General features: G+C 50.8%; 9 protein-coding genes across 9 annotated transcripts; 5 read left to right on the forward strand and 4 right to left on the reverse strand.

The window, feature by feature from the left end:
- Positions 1-361: 361 nt before the first annotated feature.
- On the forward strand, positions 362-1,419 carry PMZ80_000428 (uncharacterized protein; the record flags this gene model as incomplete). The annotated part of the gene is made up of 3 exons (XM_064868879.1): positions 362-611; positions 662-925; positions 1,073-1,419. The coding sequence occupies 3 exons, from the start codon at positions 362-364 to the stop codon at positions 1,417-1,419; spliced, it is 861 nt and encodes a 286-aa protein (XP_064734376.1).
- A 650-nt stretch (positions 1,420-2,069) lies between these two features.
- Positions 2,070-2,641, forward strand: PMZ80_000429 (uncharacterized protein; the record flags this gene model as incomplete). Its single annotated transcript, XM_064868880.1, has 3 exons — positions 2,070-2,135; positions 2,266-2,397; positions 2,447-2,641. The coding sequence occupies 3 exons, from the start codon at positions 2,070-2,072 to the stop codon at positions 2,639-2,641; spliced, it is 393 nt and encodes a 130-aa protein (XP_064734377.1).
- A 509-nt stretch (positions 2,642-3,150) lies between these two features.
- TYS1 (Tyrosine--tRNA ligase cytoplasmic) lies at positions 3,151-4,380 on the forward strand (the record flags this gene model as incomplete). The annotated part of the gene is made up of 1 exon (XM_064868881.1): positions 3,151-4,380. The coding sequence occupies one exon, from the start codon at positions 3,151-3,153 to the stop codon at positions 4,378-4,380; it is 1,230 nt and encodes a 409-aa protein (XP_064734378.1).
- A 316-nt stretch (positions 4,381-4,696) lies between these two features.
- On the reverse strand, positions 4,697-5,724 carry PMZ80_000431 (uncharacterized protein; the record flags this gene model as incomplete). The annotated part of the gene is made up of 2 exons (XM_064868882.1): positions 4,697-5,014; positions 5,062-5,724. 2 exons carry the CDS (start codon positions 5,722-5,724, stop codon positions 4,697-4,699), a joined length of 981 nt encoding a protein of 326 aa, XP_064734379.1.
- Positions 5,725-6,266: 542 nt separating this feature from the next.
- On the reverse strand, positions 6,267-8,176 carry RFA1 (Replication factor A protein 1; the record flags this gene model as incomplete). The annotated part of the gene is made up of 3 exons (XM_064868883.1): positions 6,267-6,366; positions 6,412-7,836; positions 7,884-8,176. 3 exons carry the CDS (start codon positions 8,174-8,176, stop codon positions 6,267-6,269), a joined length of 1,818 nt encoding a protein of 605 aa, XP_064734380.1.
- A 652-nt stretch (positions 8,177-8,828) lies between these two features.
- PMZ80_000433 (uncharacterized protein) lies at positions 8,829-10,746 on the reverse strand (the record flags this gene model as incomplete). Its single annotated transcript, XM_064868884.1, has 3 exons — positions 8,829-8,971; positions 9,022-9,941; positions 9,995-10,746. 3 exons carry the CDS (start codon positions 10,744-10,746, stop codon positions 8,829-8,831), a joined length of 1,815 nt encoding a protein of 604 aa, XP_064734381.1.
- A 3,315-nt stretch (positions 10,747-14,061) lies between these two features.
- On the forward strand, positions 14,062-14,976 carry PMZ80_000434 (uncharacterized protein; the record flags this gene model as incomplete). The annotated part of the gene is made up of 1 exon (XM_064868885.1): positions 14,062-14,976. One exon carries the CDS (start codon positions 14,062-14,064, stop codon positions 14,974-14,976), a length of 915 nt encoding a protein of 304 aa, XP_064734382.1.
- Positions 14,977-15,414: 438 nt separating this feature from the next.
- PMZ80_000435 (uncharacterized protein) lies at positions 15,415-16,620 on the forward strand (the record flags this gene model as incomplete). Its single annotated transcript, XM_064868886.1, has 1 exon — positions 15,415-16,620. One exon carries the CDS (start codon positions 15,415-15,417, stop codon positions 16,618-16,620), a length of 1,206 nt encoding a protein of 401 aa, XP_064734383.1.
- A 533-nt stretch (positions 16,621-17,153) lies between these two features.
- On the reverse strand, positions 17,154-17,711 carry PMZ80_000436 (uncharacterized protein; the record flags this gene model as incomplete). Its single annotated transcript, XM_064868887.1, has 2 exons — positions 17,154-17,557; positions 17,615-17,711. The coding sequence occupies 2 exons, from the start codon at positions 17,709-17,711 to the stop codon at positions 17,154-17,156; spliced, it is 501 nt and encodes a 166-aa protein (XP_064734384.1).
- Positions 17,712-17,941: the final 230 nt, after the last annotated feature.

Below are 17,941 nucleotides of genomic sequence, written 5' to 3' on the forward strand. Positions count from 1 at the left end.
CGCCAGGCATTATCTTTCCTCCACACTTTAAGGCCAGTTTTTGTATATCGCAAACAAGTCGACACACCGACTGAGCCGTCGGCGTCTCGAGTTGGGCCGGAATTTGGATCGATCCCGCCGGAAGCTGAGCCAGAAGAATGCCTCAGGCCGGAAGTGTTCAAGAAAGTGCGGAGACGGTTCCCCTCCGCACGAAATGCCGATTAGCCGGCGTGGGCCGGCTAGATGAGAAGGGTCTGTTGCCACCTAGCATAGAAATATGGAGAGGGATCCAGATGCTGTACTAGTAGACAAAGTCGGCCACTAGACACAGTCAGACTGCGACACCACACTTGGAACGACAACTCGGCCTAACAACGGAAAAATGGCACCGGCACTCGATGTCTACGATGATTCCTCTGCAGTGAACACCAAGCTCGGGGCCTTAGGCAAGACGAAATCCGGCAAGCAGCTGAATATCAGATCATACCCTAAATTCGAGAAGCTTGAAGAAGAGCGTCTATATAGAAAGCAACACCTGGCGGCGGCATTCCGCGTCTTCGCTGACAGAGGATTCGATGAGGGTGTCGCGGGGCACATCAGTGTCCGCGACCCCATACTGACCGATCATTTTTGTAAGCTGACTGTTGGCAAGAGTCCACAACATGCTGACGAATTTCTGTAGGGCTGAACCCCTTATCTATGCACTTTAGCCTGATCAAAGTCTCGGACCTGATTCTGGTGGACGAAGACGGCGTTGTGGTTGAAGGTGATGAGCCTATCAATGCTGCCGCGTTTGCCATCCACTCCGAGATACACAAGGCCCGACCGGATGTACATGCAGCTTGTCATGCACATTCTGTACACGGTAAGGCGTTCAGTGTCTTCGGGCGAGAGTTGGACATGATGACACAGGACTCGTTGCGCTTCTACAAAAGCCATGCAGTGTGTAGGTCTTTTCCCAAGCAAACCATTTCGTCCTTGAGCTTCAGCCAAAGCATCGATTATGCATTGAACATGCATTTCAGCTGCGCGCTCTGATTCCAGGACATCTCCCAATACGAGTCTTACCATTGATGTTTACTGACTATGGCAGATGACAATTTTGGTGGAGTTGTCCTTGATCGGGAAGAGGGCAAGAGAATTGCCAAAGCTCTAGGTAATGGCAAGGCCGCGATTCTTCAGAACCATGGTTTGCTTACCTGCGCCGAGACTGTTGATGCAGCGGCTTTCTGGTTCATCAGCCTGGACAAGACATGTCATGCTCAGCTGCTAGCTGACGCGGCAGCGAGCGACAGGCCTGGGTATAGGAAAATTCTGATCAGCGATGAAGAGGCGGAGTTCACATACCAGCAAGTCGGCACAGACGCCAAAGGTTGGCTGGCTTTCCAGCCATATTACGATGAGCAGCTTCACAAGACGAATGGCGCCTTCCTTAAATGAGGCTGCCATTCACTCCATCAGAAGTAGCTAGCTGTGTGCGTCTGCTCAACCAAGACATTGAGAAGTTGCTTTTCCCAGACTCCAGCTTCTCCAGCTTGAACATCCAGCAGTCTGAAGTGAGAGCGTCTCGAATAGAAGTTAGTGCTTGTCCACCGTGCTTTGTAGCAGCATGGATCGTAGGGTGCAGATGTTGACAAATATCAGTCGGGCTTGATCGGTGCGCATGCAGGTATGTGGATAGCCGTTGATAGTCATCGACCGTTTTCTCGTACGAAGGTAAAGGAGTCTAGATTTGCTGACCCCGCAGATCCTGGTCAGACAGATACGCGACGTCATTCCTGCATGAAAAGTAGCTGCTGCTGTTTGCTAGGTAGTACTCTAGTGGCACCATTGCAGTAGTAGTGAGGCTCGAGAAGATCTCAGTTACCATACTTTTGAAGATAGCTCTGTCCATACCACCCCACTTGGAGACAATAAATATGGACCGCAAGGACGAAAGGGAGGGGCATTCGAAGCTATATAAATGCTGTAATCCAAAACCTGCCGCAGCATTTCCGGGTGCGTACAAGCAGAGTAACTGAATACCAAACTAGAGCACAGAAACATCGACATACCTTTTATATTATACTCGCAAACGAGACATCACCACAATGCCTTCCGGAAGCTGCTTCTGTGGTAACATTAAGGTCGAATATGATGGCGAACCAGCCATGACGGTCAGCGCACCTTGAATCGCTTGTATTCCTCACTGACAAGCCCTAGGCTCTCTGTCACTGCGTTGATTGTAGGAAAATTGCACGGGTTCCCATCCTGACCCAGTTCCCCAGTTTCTAACAAGTTCCCTAGGGTGGTGGCAACTACAGTAACAACATCGTTGTACCGAGCCAGCAGTTCAAGGTGCTCTCTGGTTCTCCAAAAGAGATTTCGAAGACAGCAGACAGCGGGAAGAAGATCACCAGCTGTTTCTGCGCTGATTGTGTAAGGGGTAATGAGGTTTTGACAGCACCGTTGACTGACAATTGTTTAGGGCACGACCCTGTACCGATACGGCGACACCTTCGGCGGCATTGACGGAATGAGGGTCATTAAGGCGGGTATCCTTGACGATGTCAATGTCATCAACAGCCTCAAGCCAGGTGCCGAGTTGTATGCGCCTGAGCGAGTGAAGTGGGTGTCGGAATTGCAAGGCGCAAATCAAGTTGACGCTATGCCCCCAGCATAAGCATGATCTTCAAACAAGAGCAGTTCGCAACATCAGATCGAAGGTTGAGTCGTCAACGGACGGACAGGAAGGACACTCTAGGTCAACCGCGTAGGGGGGCATGGCGTATCGAACACATAGCTGTGGAAAAGAACCATATACATCCATTTGCCGATATCCGTCCTATGTATGTTGTTCTGCAGTGAAGTAGTCACGCAGAAGAAGTAGTAGCGCTGTTAGATGTACGTGCAGAGGTCGTAGGATGCCGCTGTTCGAAGAAGGGATACGAGGAACACGAGATTGTTTCAGGGTTCCTTGAACGGGTGCCTGCCAAGCAACGTCACTTTGGGGGCCGGGCGGGCATCGCGTGCGGTGCGGGAATGCAGGTGCGGCACAGCAAAAGTTTGAGTTACCCAAGTTCATTGAAGGGCAACACATTTATAGACTCAACCACAATCGGTCGACTGGTCGCATTCGTGCTTCACATACCCTATACTCACAGTTTCGTCGCTTGACTTTGGCCGTCCACCATGGCCGCAGAACTCACACCAGAGCAGAAGTTGGCTCTGATCAAGTCGAAACTGCAAGAGGTCCTACATGAAGATTGGTTAGAGGACATCATAGTCAAGCAGCAGCGGCCTTTAAGTCTCTACTGGGGCACAGCGATCACTGGGCGACCGCATTGCGCCTATTTCGTGCCTATGATCAAAGTCGCGGAATTCCTAAGAGCAGGATGTAAGGTCAAGATTTTGATGGCTGACTTGCACGGCTTCCTCGATAACACGAAAGCGCCTATCGAACAGGTTCAGAAGAGAGCGATACACTACAAGAGAGTGGTACAGTCGCTGCTGAAAGCAGTCGGCGTCAGTCTGGACAAACTGGAATTCGTGAATGGCTCAGAATATCAGCTCAGCAGGGAATATTCCATGGACAATTACAGACTAATGACCATCGTCACCGAGCACGACGCGAAGAAAGCCGGGTCCGAAGTCGTCAAGCAGATTGACAACCCTACCCTTGCCGGTTCCATCTATCCTCTCATGCAAGCCCTGGATGAGGAGTATCTGAGAGTCGACGCGCAATTTGGTGGTGTTGATCAGAGAAAGATCTTTGTATTGGCCCAAGACATATTACCGAAGCTTGGTTACAAGGAGCGCATACACATGATGAATCCAATGGTGCCAGGTCTACAAGCAGGTGGGAAGATGTCAGCCTCCGATCCAAACTCAAAGATCGACGTACTGGATACTCCAGAGCAAGTCACATCCAAGATAAAAAAGGCATTTGCACAAGCACAAGTTGCAGAAGGCAATGGTCTCATCGCTTTTATTGAATACGTCCTACTTCCAATAAGCGCGCTACAAAGCAAGGATGGTTCCTCCAGCATAAAATTCGCCCCAAGAGAAGGAGATCCGCTGATTTACAGCAACGTCGAGGATATCCGCAAAGCCTACGAAGCAGATACTCTTACTCCACAGCTACTTAAAGCAGGCGTGGCAGAAGCGCTGAACGCAGTTCTTGCACCCATACAAGCTGAGTTTCAGGCTGACAAAGAGTGGCAGGAAGCACTTGAGGCCGGCTACCCAGAGCAGACCGATAAAAAGAAGAAAGATAAAAAGCCCAAGGACAAGGGTTCACGATACCCAGGTGTCAAAACAAACCCAGACGGCACAGTGGAAGGTCCAGATGCAGAAAAAGTCAAGGTTGGCGAAAACGTGCAAGATGCAATGAAGAATCTAGCAGTGAACGGCGGCTCATGAGCAATGAGTTTTGCACGCAGCACAATAACTTCTAGAGTGGCATATATAGCTGCAAGGCACCAGTCAACCTATGGGTGTAGGCATGGGTAGACACGCCATAGCGAAGCGGAGTCAAAGCGATATGTGTCTGCATATGATACGAAGGAGATGATTATGATGCTTACGATTGTGGATGAGATAGAATTCGAAGGCAACGAGCGGCCAACAAGACGAAGAAAAAACAAAAGCATAGATACCCGTTGAGATTCTAAGGCATTTCCCAATGCTTTAAACCGGACATGTGCCCATCCTCATTCCATCCCCCTGCATCACAACCTCAATCAACCCTACAAATCAACTTCCCCTTCGTCTTATTACTCTCCATCAAGTCATGCGCCTCCTTAATCTCACTCATCTTGAAGACCTTCTCAACCGGCACCTTAAATCTCCCATCCTTAAACCTCGGCAACGCATGCTCAACAAGCTGATCCCTCAGTTTCCCCTGATACTCCTCATCCCTACTCCTCAAACTACTCCCCTCAAACCTACACCTCTTCCTCAAGAACCTCCCAATATCCACATCCCCCTTCACCATATTCCCACCCAAAAACCCCAAATTCACAATCCGTCCATCCTTCGCCACAGCATCAAGATTCTGATTAAAGTAGCTCGCCCCCACAAAGTCAATAATCAGATCGACACCCTTCCCCCCGTAGCATCAAGCAACTCCTTACTCCAATCCCCCTCCTTATAATTAAACCCCCTTGTTGCACCCAACTCCTCACAGAAACTAATCTTCTCCTCACTACTCGCAGTAACATAAATCGCGCCCGCGCCCTCCTCTCTCGCAAGCTGAATTCCCGCGATAGAAACACTACTCGCCCCCGCATGCCACAGCACACTCTGGCCCTGCTTAAACTCCCCAATCAAAAACAACGCCTGCGTAGCCGTAATCCATGTCTCGGGTATGCCCGCGCAGACCTCCCAGGATAGTTCACCCGGCTTATGAATGAGCATATGCGTGCTAACGGCGATGTACTCCGCGTATGCGCCGCCGTAGGCGAGCCCGAAGACCTCGTCGCCGACGGACCAACCGTGTTCGACGGCGGGTGAGTCGGGCAGGGAGGCGATTGTGCCGCTGAACTCGACGCCGAGGGTTGAGGGGGCGGATGGCGGGACGGGGTATTGGCCTTCTCGCTGCAATAAGTCCATACGATTCAAGCCAAAGCTGTGAATCTTGACCAGAGCCTGACTGCCTGTGGGTGTTGGGACGGGTGTTTCGGAGTTGATGTAGAGGGCGGAGGCGTCGCCTTTGCCGTTGTGGATGTCGACTGCGCGCATGGTTTTGGGGATGGAGGGGGCCATGATGGGCAGGTAGTTGGGGTGGTGGGGGGTTTGGGTAGGGTAGGAGGGTACTGTTGGTTTTGTAGTGAAGGATAAACTATTCTAGGATTTTGCTGATTGACTGACTTCGTTTCGTGGACTACAAGAGTAGGGTGTTTGCCAGATCTGTACTCAGGGCGCTGGTGGTGGAGGTAGGCTTAGGGGGCTTATGTTTATCAGCAAAGAAGGCACTACAATTGATTGCTATATGCCTCTGTTTTGTTCAAAGTCGCGACTGAAGCTTGAAGCTGTCTACGTCCGAGGTAACTTCGAGTTGTGCATTCTTGTGAAAAAGTGTTTCGTCCGAATATCTCCGCTGGGTTGTGAGGTCATGTTGGAGAAGTTTCATCATTTGTACATATTTACTGCACTTAGGTTTCTCGTTCAAGCATAAAAACATTCCTCTTCAACCTCGTACCTGCATGCTGCAGCCTTTGATCACTTCGCTGACACCGGAGCTTGTTTGCTTACAGTAATGCTCCAATCGCAGGACTTGTTATGGTGAAGCGATCTTGCGCACCCGCTTACACATTCATACCATCATATTGCTTGATCAAGTTGATCAACTTTTGCGATTCAGCCACAAAATCGAGTGCATTAGCTGACCGAACTTGGTATCGTATCCTGTACTTGTTAGCTGCGCTCCTGCATAGAGAAGTCTGGACGTACCTCTGGTTGTCCTGGAAGGTATCCATCTTGGCCAAACACTTCCAATTCCACGTCTTACAATTGGCATCTGAGAAGATCTCAGAGACCTTCTTCTCGTCAACCTCTTTGTGTTCCATCAGCTCGTCAGCAGAGATGCCCATGATCATCCTGCCGACCTCATCGAAACAGCTCAGCCATAATTGACCGGTATGATCAGATACATTCACAGACATGATGTACCTGTACTCGGGCTTCTCGTGAGTCTTATCGCATCGCTCGCAGCGCCATTGACCTGGCTCGAGTTCGACGACCTTCTTGTTGCAGCCTTCTGATATGCACGCTGGATATGCAAAGTTGTCCTGCTTGATGTATTGGATCGAAGCTTTGAGATTGAAGAAATCAGCTGACTCTGACATGCCGAGCTGCTCTTCCTTCACAGCCGCTATAGTCTTCATCTGATCCGACCGCTTCTCGCCTGGCGCAGCTGTCCCTTGCACATTGGCATGCGTTGAGAAGTTTTGGTTCTGTCCTTGGCTGTCATACCAGCCGCGTAGCTTATGCGACTCTGGCATATCCGGGTTTACTGACATGGAACCTGAGCTCAGCAGACTCAAACTGCGGCCTCCGAAATCTGAAACTTTTAGACCCTTGAAAGCAATGACTTGTTCAGGTGCCACTTCGAACGAGGAGGCAACCTTTCCCCAGACTGTCAGTCGCACCGAGTAGCCAGTGTCGTCCACGAGTGTCAACTCTCTTTTGTCATATGGTTTGCTTGTAGTCTTGGAAGTGATCTGACTGACTTCACCAACGTCCTTCAGTATACCCACAAGATCAATGGTGGTATCCTTGTCGACTGTCTGCAGATCTGAAATGGTCGTGAAACTGTATCTGACTTGAGGAACATCGTCTTGTACTTCTGCCTTCTCCACTACTGTGTCTCTTTCAAAGGTCAACTCATAGTCGTTGTTGACGTTGGAGAACTGCTTCTTGGCCATCTGCACTCGACACGGGCTTGAGATGTGGTATACACTGCCCTCCTGAAAAAGCTCGTATAGTTGATCACACTGGTCATTGAAACCTGTGGCTCTGATTTCTCCACTGTCATCAAGCAGGTTGACAGAGAACAACTTGCCCTCACCATTTCTGTTGTGCCAGGTCTTGATATCAGATTTGTTTGTACATCGGGCTTTGATGGTCCATTTGTGAGAATATGGGGATAGGGCTTCGATCGGGTATAGGTTCGCATGCGCCGAGGAAGATGGAGGCTTGCTGTGGGTCGGCATCGAACGTTGTTGCTGCTGTTGTTGAGGCTGATTGCCATAGAAATTGTTGCTCGAGATTGTGCTCGTTGCACCCTCATCTTTGATGTCCATCACCGTCGGACTGCCCAGAGTGTTGTGAACGCCATATTCTTCGAGGACTTGTATGCTCGTCACGATGAGAATTCTGGATTGATCAGCATATCCTCTGCTTCGCCCTCGTGCAAAGCTTACCTCTTCCCCTTGACGTTATTCGCCTGGTAGGTCAAGAGTCTTGCAACCACACCCTTCTTCAATCTGTCTTGATGAATCTCGTCGTTGATTGATGTTGCTAGCATAGTTTGCACGTAGTTCTTCGTATCGCTGAAGACCACCCGATATCGCTCGGTGGCTTCACCGTTGCTCTGCTGCATTGGCTTGATCTGAACACACTGAACCACCGGCTGCTCGACTCGTCCTGGAGTGCTCTGAAAGATGGCTTGTAGACTGCCAACATCGATGGCAGACATTGCTGCTGAGGGATCCATGATGGCGACGTGCTCGATCGAACTTCCTTGAGTACGGTACTGTCTGTCTAGCTAAGTGGTTGTTGTCGATTGAAGATCAATGCTTGCCGCCCCTCGAACTTTTGTCATAAGTTTCGCTCTTGGTGGCGGCCTGTACGCGACGCGTCCTGCAGCCGACTAGCGCGTTTGGAGCACTTTAATGGAGTTCGAGGTGGCAGGTCTAGCGAGAGAACAGGCTCCGCTGGGCAACCGTGGGTGGAAAATCCTCTCCTTTTGTAGATGTGTACTCATGCTGGCAACTACCTAGAAAACGTCTCATCAACAGAAGACTGCTTCAGGAGCAATATGAACAATCTATTGCAGCATAGGGTTGTGAAAGCGTCTCATTGTAAGCTCTCGATAATTTGGCTGCCGAAATAATCTTTATTGGAGATGAATATTGTCCCTACTGACCGTCACACGAGCTTTAAGCAGTGCTTGGAATAGCAGACCGAGGAGTTGAAAGAAGCAATAGTGCATCAACATAAGTTTGATTATGTTATTCACGTGGCATTGAAATTGGGTACATAGTCACATATCCATTGTCGCCCCATTCGTCACCATCGTTATTCACAACCACCAATCGCTAACCCCTTGAAGCGCTCGGCTAGCATACCCTCGCGCAGGAGAACGCTTACAGCTTCTTCTCGTTGTACTCGTGGCTAGAGGCATCCTCTTCAGGGACAATGACCAAGTTGTCAGATCTCCATGGGTCGACGTCGACCTTTCGGAATTTGCGCGCAGAAACTTTGTTCTCAAAGAGGACATCAAGTTCGGCTGCAATTGTGTTAGCATGTGGCAATAAGCCAGTGGAATATCAAGCTTACCATATGTGAGACCCTTTGGCTCGGGAAGACGGAAATACGTCCACACGATGCCACAAGCGCAGAGGCCACCCCAGAAGAAACCGGTCTTTCCTCGCCAATTGAGAGCTGTTGGGTTCATAAATCGTGGCTGGATCACACTGATGATGATGCCCATGATGTTGTACAGGTTCCGAGACAGGACGACGGTCTTGATTCGTAGTCGGGTGGATGGCAACTCAGCGACAAGTGAGTAGCAAACTGGGCCGACTGTGAAATCGTACACAAAAGTGAGAATCAGGATCATGGCACCAGAACCCCACGAGACACCACTGGTCTGAGTTGGAACACCGAGGCCGCCAATGACCATCAAAACGCAGAACATGATAAGTTGTCCCCAGAGGTAAAGCGTTCGTCGACCGAAGTGTGGCATCAAGAACCACGAACCAACGGTACCAACAAATCCCATGGCAGATGTGCCAACACCCATAGAGAAGGCATCGGAGTCGTTCAGACCAGCTTGAATCATAAAGTAAGTTGCCCACCCAATCATGGGAGAACCAGATGTTTGTTGGATCAACCATGTTACGCAGGTGACTTCAGTTCGTCGCAAATCAGCACCCTTGAAGCAGTCCCAGTAGGAGGTGCCAGCGGTCTGTTGGATTTCGAGTTCATTAGTGTGAATCATCATAGCAAGTGTGTCTTCAACGTTGAATTCAGCGTTGGCCTTGGCATTCGTGAGCTTGAGCAATGCGGCCCGCGCTTGGTCGAGCCTGCCATGACGGACCAGCCACCAGGGAGATTCCGGAGCCAAGAAGGCGATGAGAGCAATAGGGAGTGGCCAGATCCACTGGATGGCATACGGTATTCGGTAAGCCCACTCGGAGGAGTTGCCGACGAAACCTTTGAGGATGCCAGCAGCGAGTAGTTGACCAATGACCCAGCTGCCGTTCAGTTAGTCAATTTGTTACATGTAAAGCATTTTTGGGATACTGACCATAGGTTCACGTAGGTAGTAAGATATGCTCGGAGCGAGACGGGACAGACCTCGGCGGCATATGTCGTGGTCAGGGTCTGGAAGACTCCCCACGGCAGGCCGGAAAGGACGTAGCCCGCAAGTAACATCTGAATGTTGACAGCGAAAAAGGTAATGAAGATGAAGCACGTGATCAACAGCAAGGAGATGATCATCGTCCATCTGTACCCAATCCGCTCCGACACGATGCCGTTGATGAAGAGACCAATGATTTGCGCAGCAGCGCTGCCACTGCCGAGTGCCGATTGCCAACTGGCAGAGATTTGATACTGCGGGACGCCATCTTTGACTTGATCCGTAAGGTGACCATATTTTCGTGCGAAAGTTTGTAAACCGAAGAAATTGCCGAGAAGATATGTATCGTAGCCTTCCATGATGACTGCAAGGGATATACCCCAGGAGAAGAGCATAGCCTTTGGGTACAGCTTCATGCCTTGGCGGAATCCCATCTTGTGCTCCAGCTGAGCAGCAGCTTTTGCGTCCGATGTCAGTTCGGCCAAGTTGGGAACGGCGACGGACATCTTTCGAAGCGTATCGTCCCTCTGGTTGAGAACGCCATCTTTCTGGCTTGCATCAACTGCGCCGGCGGGAACGATGGATGATCGTCTGCGACCAGTGTCCGCGACAATTGGGTTGCCCGCGTTTGCGGCATAGTTGGATACACTACCGTGCCTCTGACGGCCGCCCTGCTCCTCGTCGTGGAAGTGGTTCATCGTGAGGGCGAGGAGATGAGCTCCTTGAGGGATGTGGTCCGCAGAAGGGTCGTGAACCAGAATGTGAATGTCTCGACGTTGCCAAGTGACTGCAGATACACTTTCGGATGATCGCTGGAGGAGGAGGAGGGGAAGACGATGCCATGACCGAACGATATATACACAACAGCTTCACTTTGCAGCAGCAAGCGAGCACGGTAGCTCGATTTCCGTCTTTGCAGCAGAGTTCGACCAACGTAATCTGGGGCGCATAACGGATGGATACCTTGCCAATCGGCCCTATCGACATTCCGAAGCCATCTTTGAGCTAAGAACCCAATCAGGCGAGGCAATTATGGATTCATTTGATGCTTCGGGAAACTGCCTGGTATCGCTCGACTTGACCACGATCACGCGTCGTGTAGACAAGGTCGCCTCTGGTCAAGCTGAGAGATCGTGCTTCGTCCATTCGTGATATGACGAAAGAGTCCAACTTCTGGCACACGAGGACCCTGCACAATGATGGATGTGGTGGTCGACTGGTATTCTAGCTAAGTCATAAGTAGCAGTGGCATCGTGTGAGCTTCTTGGGGGTAAGGTTTGCTCAAGGTGGTTCGCAAATCTTTATTGCAGGCGAGGACTCGCAGGAGATTCTATTGGTCAACATATCCAGGGCGGCTGCGCCGTGATTGGATGTCGTGTAATTACTCGCTACGAGTGGTGCAAGCAGGAGCTCTTCAAGTTCGTCGCCGAAACTCTTCGCACAGCATTTTGACTCCCCCGCGTTTGATGCCCCAAATCACTTGGCATTGACGGGCTGAGCTACGCAAGGAGTCTAGAAAAGGCTAGATGACGTTAGGGCTTGTTCATTGCGATGTCAGATTTGTTTTTGCTCTTGGTTGTCGCGCATAAGACCTACAGTAGTGGCCTATCGAAGCAACAATCGAGGAGTGAGATTTTGCTTGGCTGCCATCCCGACGGTTCTTTGACCACTCAAAAGTTCAATTGCAAGTTCCCTGTAGCTATCGCAGTGCAATATAAGCTATTGTCAACGTCATTGAGCCATCTGGAGCTATTTCCCCAGATCTCACAGCATTGATCTACCAGCACATCAGCAGATCGTCGTATCCAGGTAATTGCAGCAAGAAAGGCCGACAACAGTCACGCGAGACATGCTGCTACTGGTATGGTCGTTTGTATCGAGCCGAGGCATCCTTGATGTAAAGTGCGGTGGCTCATCCTTATCCTGCCGGATCCGCCGCACCGTACGAACAGAGGTGTCTGCCTCAAACCTAGTCATCGGGATTGTATACCCATCGCTAAATCTCCACCCAGGCGTAGCAATAACCACGAAACACGACATTAGTGCAACACAGAAGGGCCGACGCGATGCGAGTGGACTTATGTGCAGCCCGGTCGTGCATACGGAGAACATCTCCAGAAAACAAGCGTAGAGTGAGATGGCCAAGCAAGCCGAAGCAAATTGCACGTACCAGCACGAGTCTCTTGAAATGCGGAGTACTTTAGCTTCGAGATGAGCTCGGCATAATTCTGATTCGACACGCTGTCGCCTAAACATTCTGTTTCGAGCAAAGCAACCTACACAAACACATGTAGAGTACTCTATCGCATCAATATTATCTAGTAGAGGTCCCTCCTGACCACGGCGACAACAACTTGATTGCGTCGCAAACACAGGGGCATCTGCACTTCAGCTATAGACGCACTCTTCCAACGCTGTTGCCCCGTTGTACAGAGTCGATTGGACATTACATCTAGGCTTAAAAAGGAAAGTTGATCGAAGCCACGTGAGCGGCTGTTCCAAAAAACCCGAGAAAAATGCCGCGTTGACAAATTGTTGCGCTCTCTCTTGTCGCACTTTCCACATGGGGTGCCTCGTGGCTGAGCCAGTGCGAACGTGCACCCTGTTGCGGATATGGTTTAGCACCAGGAGTGCAAAGGTTTCGCCGGCCTCACACCTCGGCGGTGTCGGTTGTCGAGAACTTTGCGACGAGCATTTGGCCGTGCCAGCTTGATACCCACTATCGACCCAAAGCACCCTGCGATGTCGTGCGAACCGAGCTAGATGGAATAGTCGCCTGAACTGAAGTGAAGACATGATCTGGACGCGGGCTGTCCGAATGGTGGCCTAATAGCTACTGGAAATGTTGACCGCCTGTGAAGAAATCCAGACATCCAGTACTATGTTCGCTGGCAGACTGATACAAATCTCTTGCGAAGGGAGAGCAGACCTTACGCTAGACCAGCGCCAGTCAACAGGCCATCGGGTATCTATCGTTACTCACGGACACTTCTACACAACTTTACTGTGCGATATATAGTGCTCGGAGCTCCTATCGAGGCATATCGCGAGCTCTACGGGAAACGAGCGCAACCTCCGACGAGTGGTAATCTTGAGAGGCAGGTCCCGGAAAGACAAGGACACCCACACATGTCTCGTGAGGAGACTAGCTTAAATAAAGACAAGTCCGCATAATCGAACAATATGTGGCGAGCGCGTCAACTGGGCCAGGCCTTCAAGTCTACCACGCTCTGCGACACAGGGGCTGATGTTCTGAGGACGGTATCTGGCGTCAAACCGCCAATTGTCATGCACGCCCGCCCGCTGGTAGTCTTGCGACTGTGAGCCGGAGAGCCTCCCAGGGCGTTGATTGTATCGCCGCCGTCACTGGGAAGGTCGAACATGATGTTTGCGACAAGCTGAACCACAACCTTACACGTGTTCCGTCCGAAAACCCCCAGTCATGAATCTATATGTGTCGTTGCCTCTGAACAAAGCCAGAACCAGAGTTTTGCTTATATGAAGGATGGCACCAGGCGCGACGGACAACGGTGGGAGAAGCAGGCACCCCACAATGATGTTGGTGGCTTTCCTGAGCACAGGTGAGCACTAGGTATTCCGTACCAGAGCAGCAGCGGCACCTTTGTCATTCGTTGACAAGAGCTAACCATTCCAGGTAAGGTCCGGATTACTCATAATACAGATCACAGACCGTATCCCTAATTCCCCAGCCACACCATGAACCTGAATCATCTGCCTCTTCATCGTGCATTGCCGACTCTGAGTTCCGATGGTTCTTGTCTTTGCTATTTGTCGTCAATGCAGTGGTCCAAGAGATGAACGATCTCTTACCGTGAGGTTATCAAAGCCCGATTATCAAAGCGGCAGGGTGCTGCAAAGGCATCAACAACAAACTAGAACAGGATACAAATATGAAGGCACGTCCTAGCTGAAGATCGTAGTCACTAACAATCTCACAACTGCTCACAGTCGACCACACGCCTCTCAAAAGCTCAAGCAATACACGCTCAAGAATGTCTCAATCTCAAGCCACTACCGCAGTCACGACTGCCTGGACCTCACTCCCCAGCGGCATTCGCGTCTTCTCGCGGACTGCAGGTCCAATTGACGGTGCAAACATTCTCCTGCTCCATGGCTACCCTTCTTCATCTCACCAGTTCCGCAATCTCATTCCTCTGCTAGCCTCACACGGCTACCGAGTCACAGCACCGGATCTTCCAGGATTTGGGTTTACCGAAATACCTCCCGAGGTTAAATACGAACATACATTCGCAAACCTGGCGACCTCGATATCATCGTTCATCGATGTAGCCGGCATTAACGGTGATTTGGCAATCTATATCTTCGACTATGGTGCGCCAACCGGTCTTCGATTAGCTCTGGAGCGTCCAGATCGCGTCAAAGCCATAGTTTCACAAAACGGCAATGCTTACGAGGAAGGCTTGCTGCCATTCTGGGATCCTCTGCGTAAGCTTTGGGCGGCATCGCCGGGCAGCACTGAGGAGCTGGACCTCCGACAAGCAATCGCGAACTTCATGCTCACCCTTGAAACCACGAAGAGCCAGTACGTTGGTGGTGAGCCGCATCCCGAGACTATTGACCCTTCATCGTGGACACTCGACTATGCTCTTCTCGAACGGCCAGGGCAACGCGACATTCAGCTCGACCTTTTCAAAGACTACGGCACGAATCTGACCGTATACCCTCAGTTCCAGGAGTACTTCCGCGGCTCGCAAGTGCCATTGTTGGCAGTGTGGGGTAAGGGTGACACGATCTTCGGGCATCCCGAAGCATTCAAGAAGGACCTCCCTAATGCTGAAATTGAGCTTTGGGATGGAGGACACTTTCTGGTAGAAAGCCATACGCAGGAGCTTGGACAGAGGATTGTGAAGTTCTTGAAAGACAACGGGTTTCCGCCAAGGCATTGATCCTGCATTGTATATAGACGAATTGAGTAAGTAAAGTAATAATAGCATAATTTTTGTAACTTAGGACACGTTCTTAGAGTTATGATACGTGCCAATACTTGAGACTCTGCAGTACGCTTGTCCTGAGTCGGCTGTTACACATATATTATTGACGTCTTTTTCTACATAACTCTAGCATACGACCATGACCTTGATACCTAGGTAGGACGAGCCAGGAGGCGGAAAGCAAATCACGTGGTCGTTGAATGCCTTTCCCAGGCCGCTCAGTTTGATCTTGAAGAGCCGAGACTAGAGTTTATTCAATATACATTATTTTTCCATCCTCGAAGCGGCAATTGTATATAACATAGACGTCGTCAACTCGTTGCCGCATGCTTTCTTGTTTCCCAGAATTACAGTGCATCAACTGACTCCACGGTGGCTTTACTGAACGACGCCATGGAGGAATCGACATCCAGAGCTGAGGAGTCTCACGACGCATCAAACGTGATAAACAATTCCGACATCAATGTTGCTGCAGCTTTACGAGCACAGTATGCCATAGTGACCCCACAGATATCGAGACGTCGGCATAAGAAGCCCACCAGAGAAGAAGTCGAAGAGCCTTTAATCGATAACACCAAGGTCTTGCCACTTCATTCCAAGAAGACGGAAAGACTTCAGAAGCGTCAACACCGGAAGATACAGAAAGCTGCTAATGCCCCAGCGGACCTGACATTGACGGACCTCCCAAGCGAGACCCTGACCGAAGTATTCCGATGGTTGAGAGTGGCCGACGTGTTTCGAATGTCGAGGACATGCCACACAATGATGGATCTCATGCTTCACCACGAGAAGGTCATTTCCAAGGACATTATCTCTCGCCGTTATTGGACATTGTACCGATGCTTCCCCCTTCCTGTCTCGTTCCAGAACGTTCCGGAAGAATTTCACAGCGGGCTCTTGAGCGAAAAGCGGCAGGAGCTACTCAACATACACCGGAAGAGCTACCATCAGCACATCCAAATGATCGATCCCCGCGAAGTGTGTACTTGCATGACGTGCGTCTTCGCCTGGAACAATCTTTGTCTTCTGATCGATCTACACCATTGGCAGCACAACTTAGCAAACCGAGAGCCAATACCCATGATCCCACGAGGAACTCACCCAGAATGGAATCAGGAGCTACTCATGAAGAACGCCGAGATCGTGCGACTGGCAATGAGAAGACCGCTCTACTATGCCGCCATCCTCGAACAGCATCTTTCAACCATTACCGGCACCATTCTACGCTTCTCAAAATGGAAGAAGAAAGGCGCGAAGGCTCAGCCAAGACTTTACAACATGACAGACCAGGACGTCGACGCAGGTACGGATGAGTTTCTGGAGAGCAAAGGTCCGCCATCTTATGACTTCCCTTACCACAGGGACAACTATTACTCACTGGAGGCTTACCTGCCGAACCGCAAGTTCGGAGCAGATGGAAGGTGGCACTACTACGCTCTCCCGCCAACGCAGCACGAACGGGATCTGGAGTGGGTGAGATCGACGTTAGTCTCAGCTGTACCCCCAGAGCAGAGGAGGGCGCAAGCTATGGCGAACTTGAAAGATCATAACGTTCGATGGTCGCAGTATCTAGAGCGTGCCCAGCAGACACAGGCATGAATGCTTCAATTTCGCCTACTGCGAAGGTGGTCGTCTTCACTTCCGAGTGAAATGTATCTCGAGTCGTTCCATCCCCAACACCCGAATGTGATGATCGTTTACCAAAAAGGAATCGCTGGGGCGGGTTATGTTGGCTGGCGCAAAGTGGGGTGAAGGTGTTGATACAAGCAGATAGCGCCTTCCTCACACTTGCACAAGGGCATCTCCAGTGGCCGCTTCTCTGCCGTGGCAGTAGTATCGTACCTTCCTTCTTAGCGCTGGTACCTTTCTTGTTCCGAATTGCACCTTCCTCGATACTAGTCGCACCTTCCTCACGATATTGTGCCTCTTGCGTGATGACTCGCGCCTTCCTCGTTGCGACAGGGCGCCTTCCCGTCCGCTCGAAGTTGCACCTTCGCGCCATCATTAGCTATTGTGCAATTGTATGCACGTCGCGTTTCTTCGGCGTCTTCATCAACACAGGCGGCACGGGACATTTCGTGAAACCAACCCGTTCCTTTCTTTGTAGTAGATGGCGTGCTCGGATCTTTCACTCAATCGTTTGACATAGCCACATCCTCTCCCTCCTGCCCAGGAAGCGCCTTCCCCAACTTATCCCCATTCCGTCTCAACCACTCCTGCATGCCCGCAACAACAGCACTCTCATCCTCCGCCATCTTCCGTCTCTTCTCCTTCTCCTCTTCACTCTGATCCGTCGCAAGCGTGTCAAGACCCCCAAACAACCACAACTCTTTCATCGTTCGCGTCAGAACCATCAGCTCCTCTGCGGCCCTGATCATGGCCGCTGTAGCGACATCGACGGTGAGTTTCTTGTTCATCGTGTCGACGAGGGTGGGCGGATCTTCTTTTCCGTCTTCTGCGGCGGGAGGTGCTAGCCCTACATCGAGGATATCGCCGAAGCGCTGGATGAGGGTTTTGGTTAGGATTTGGATGCGCGCTGGGTCACCTGGTCAGCAGGCCCGATATGGCGAGCGATGAGGACGGGAAGTCTCACCTCTCATGTACTCTGCAGAAGGTCCAGAAGAAAGCACCTCTTCTCGAGGTGCGGCCTTCCTCTCGGCTTTGAATTGTTCTATCAGGTTGTCGCCCATCCTGACGTGTTCGATCACTGTGGGGGAGTATCAAGAGAGCAGATTCAGTGATGGTCTTTTACGCGTATGTAGAAAGATGGTTTAGCCCAGATTCAGAGACTGGGACATTTCACGCGGAGCTGGAATGAGCGAAGTGGAAAGGCAAGATATGGTGGAATGGATGGTAGCGAATGGTGGCTTTGGTTCGCGCGGTCACTGCACAGACTTCGTTTTCGTAAGAACCATTGTCA

The sequence above is a fragment of the Knufia obscura genome (assembly GCF_036327395.1).
Source record: "Knufia obscura strain CCFEE 5817 isolate CBS 148926 chromosome Unknown scaffold_1, whole genome shotgun sequence".
NCBI lineage: Eukaryota > Fungi > Ascomycota > Eurotiomycetes > Chaetothyriales > Trichomeriaceae > Knufia > Knufia obscura.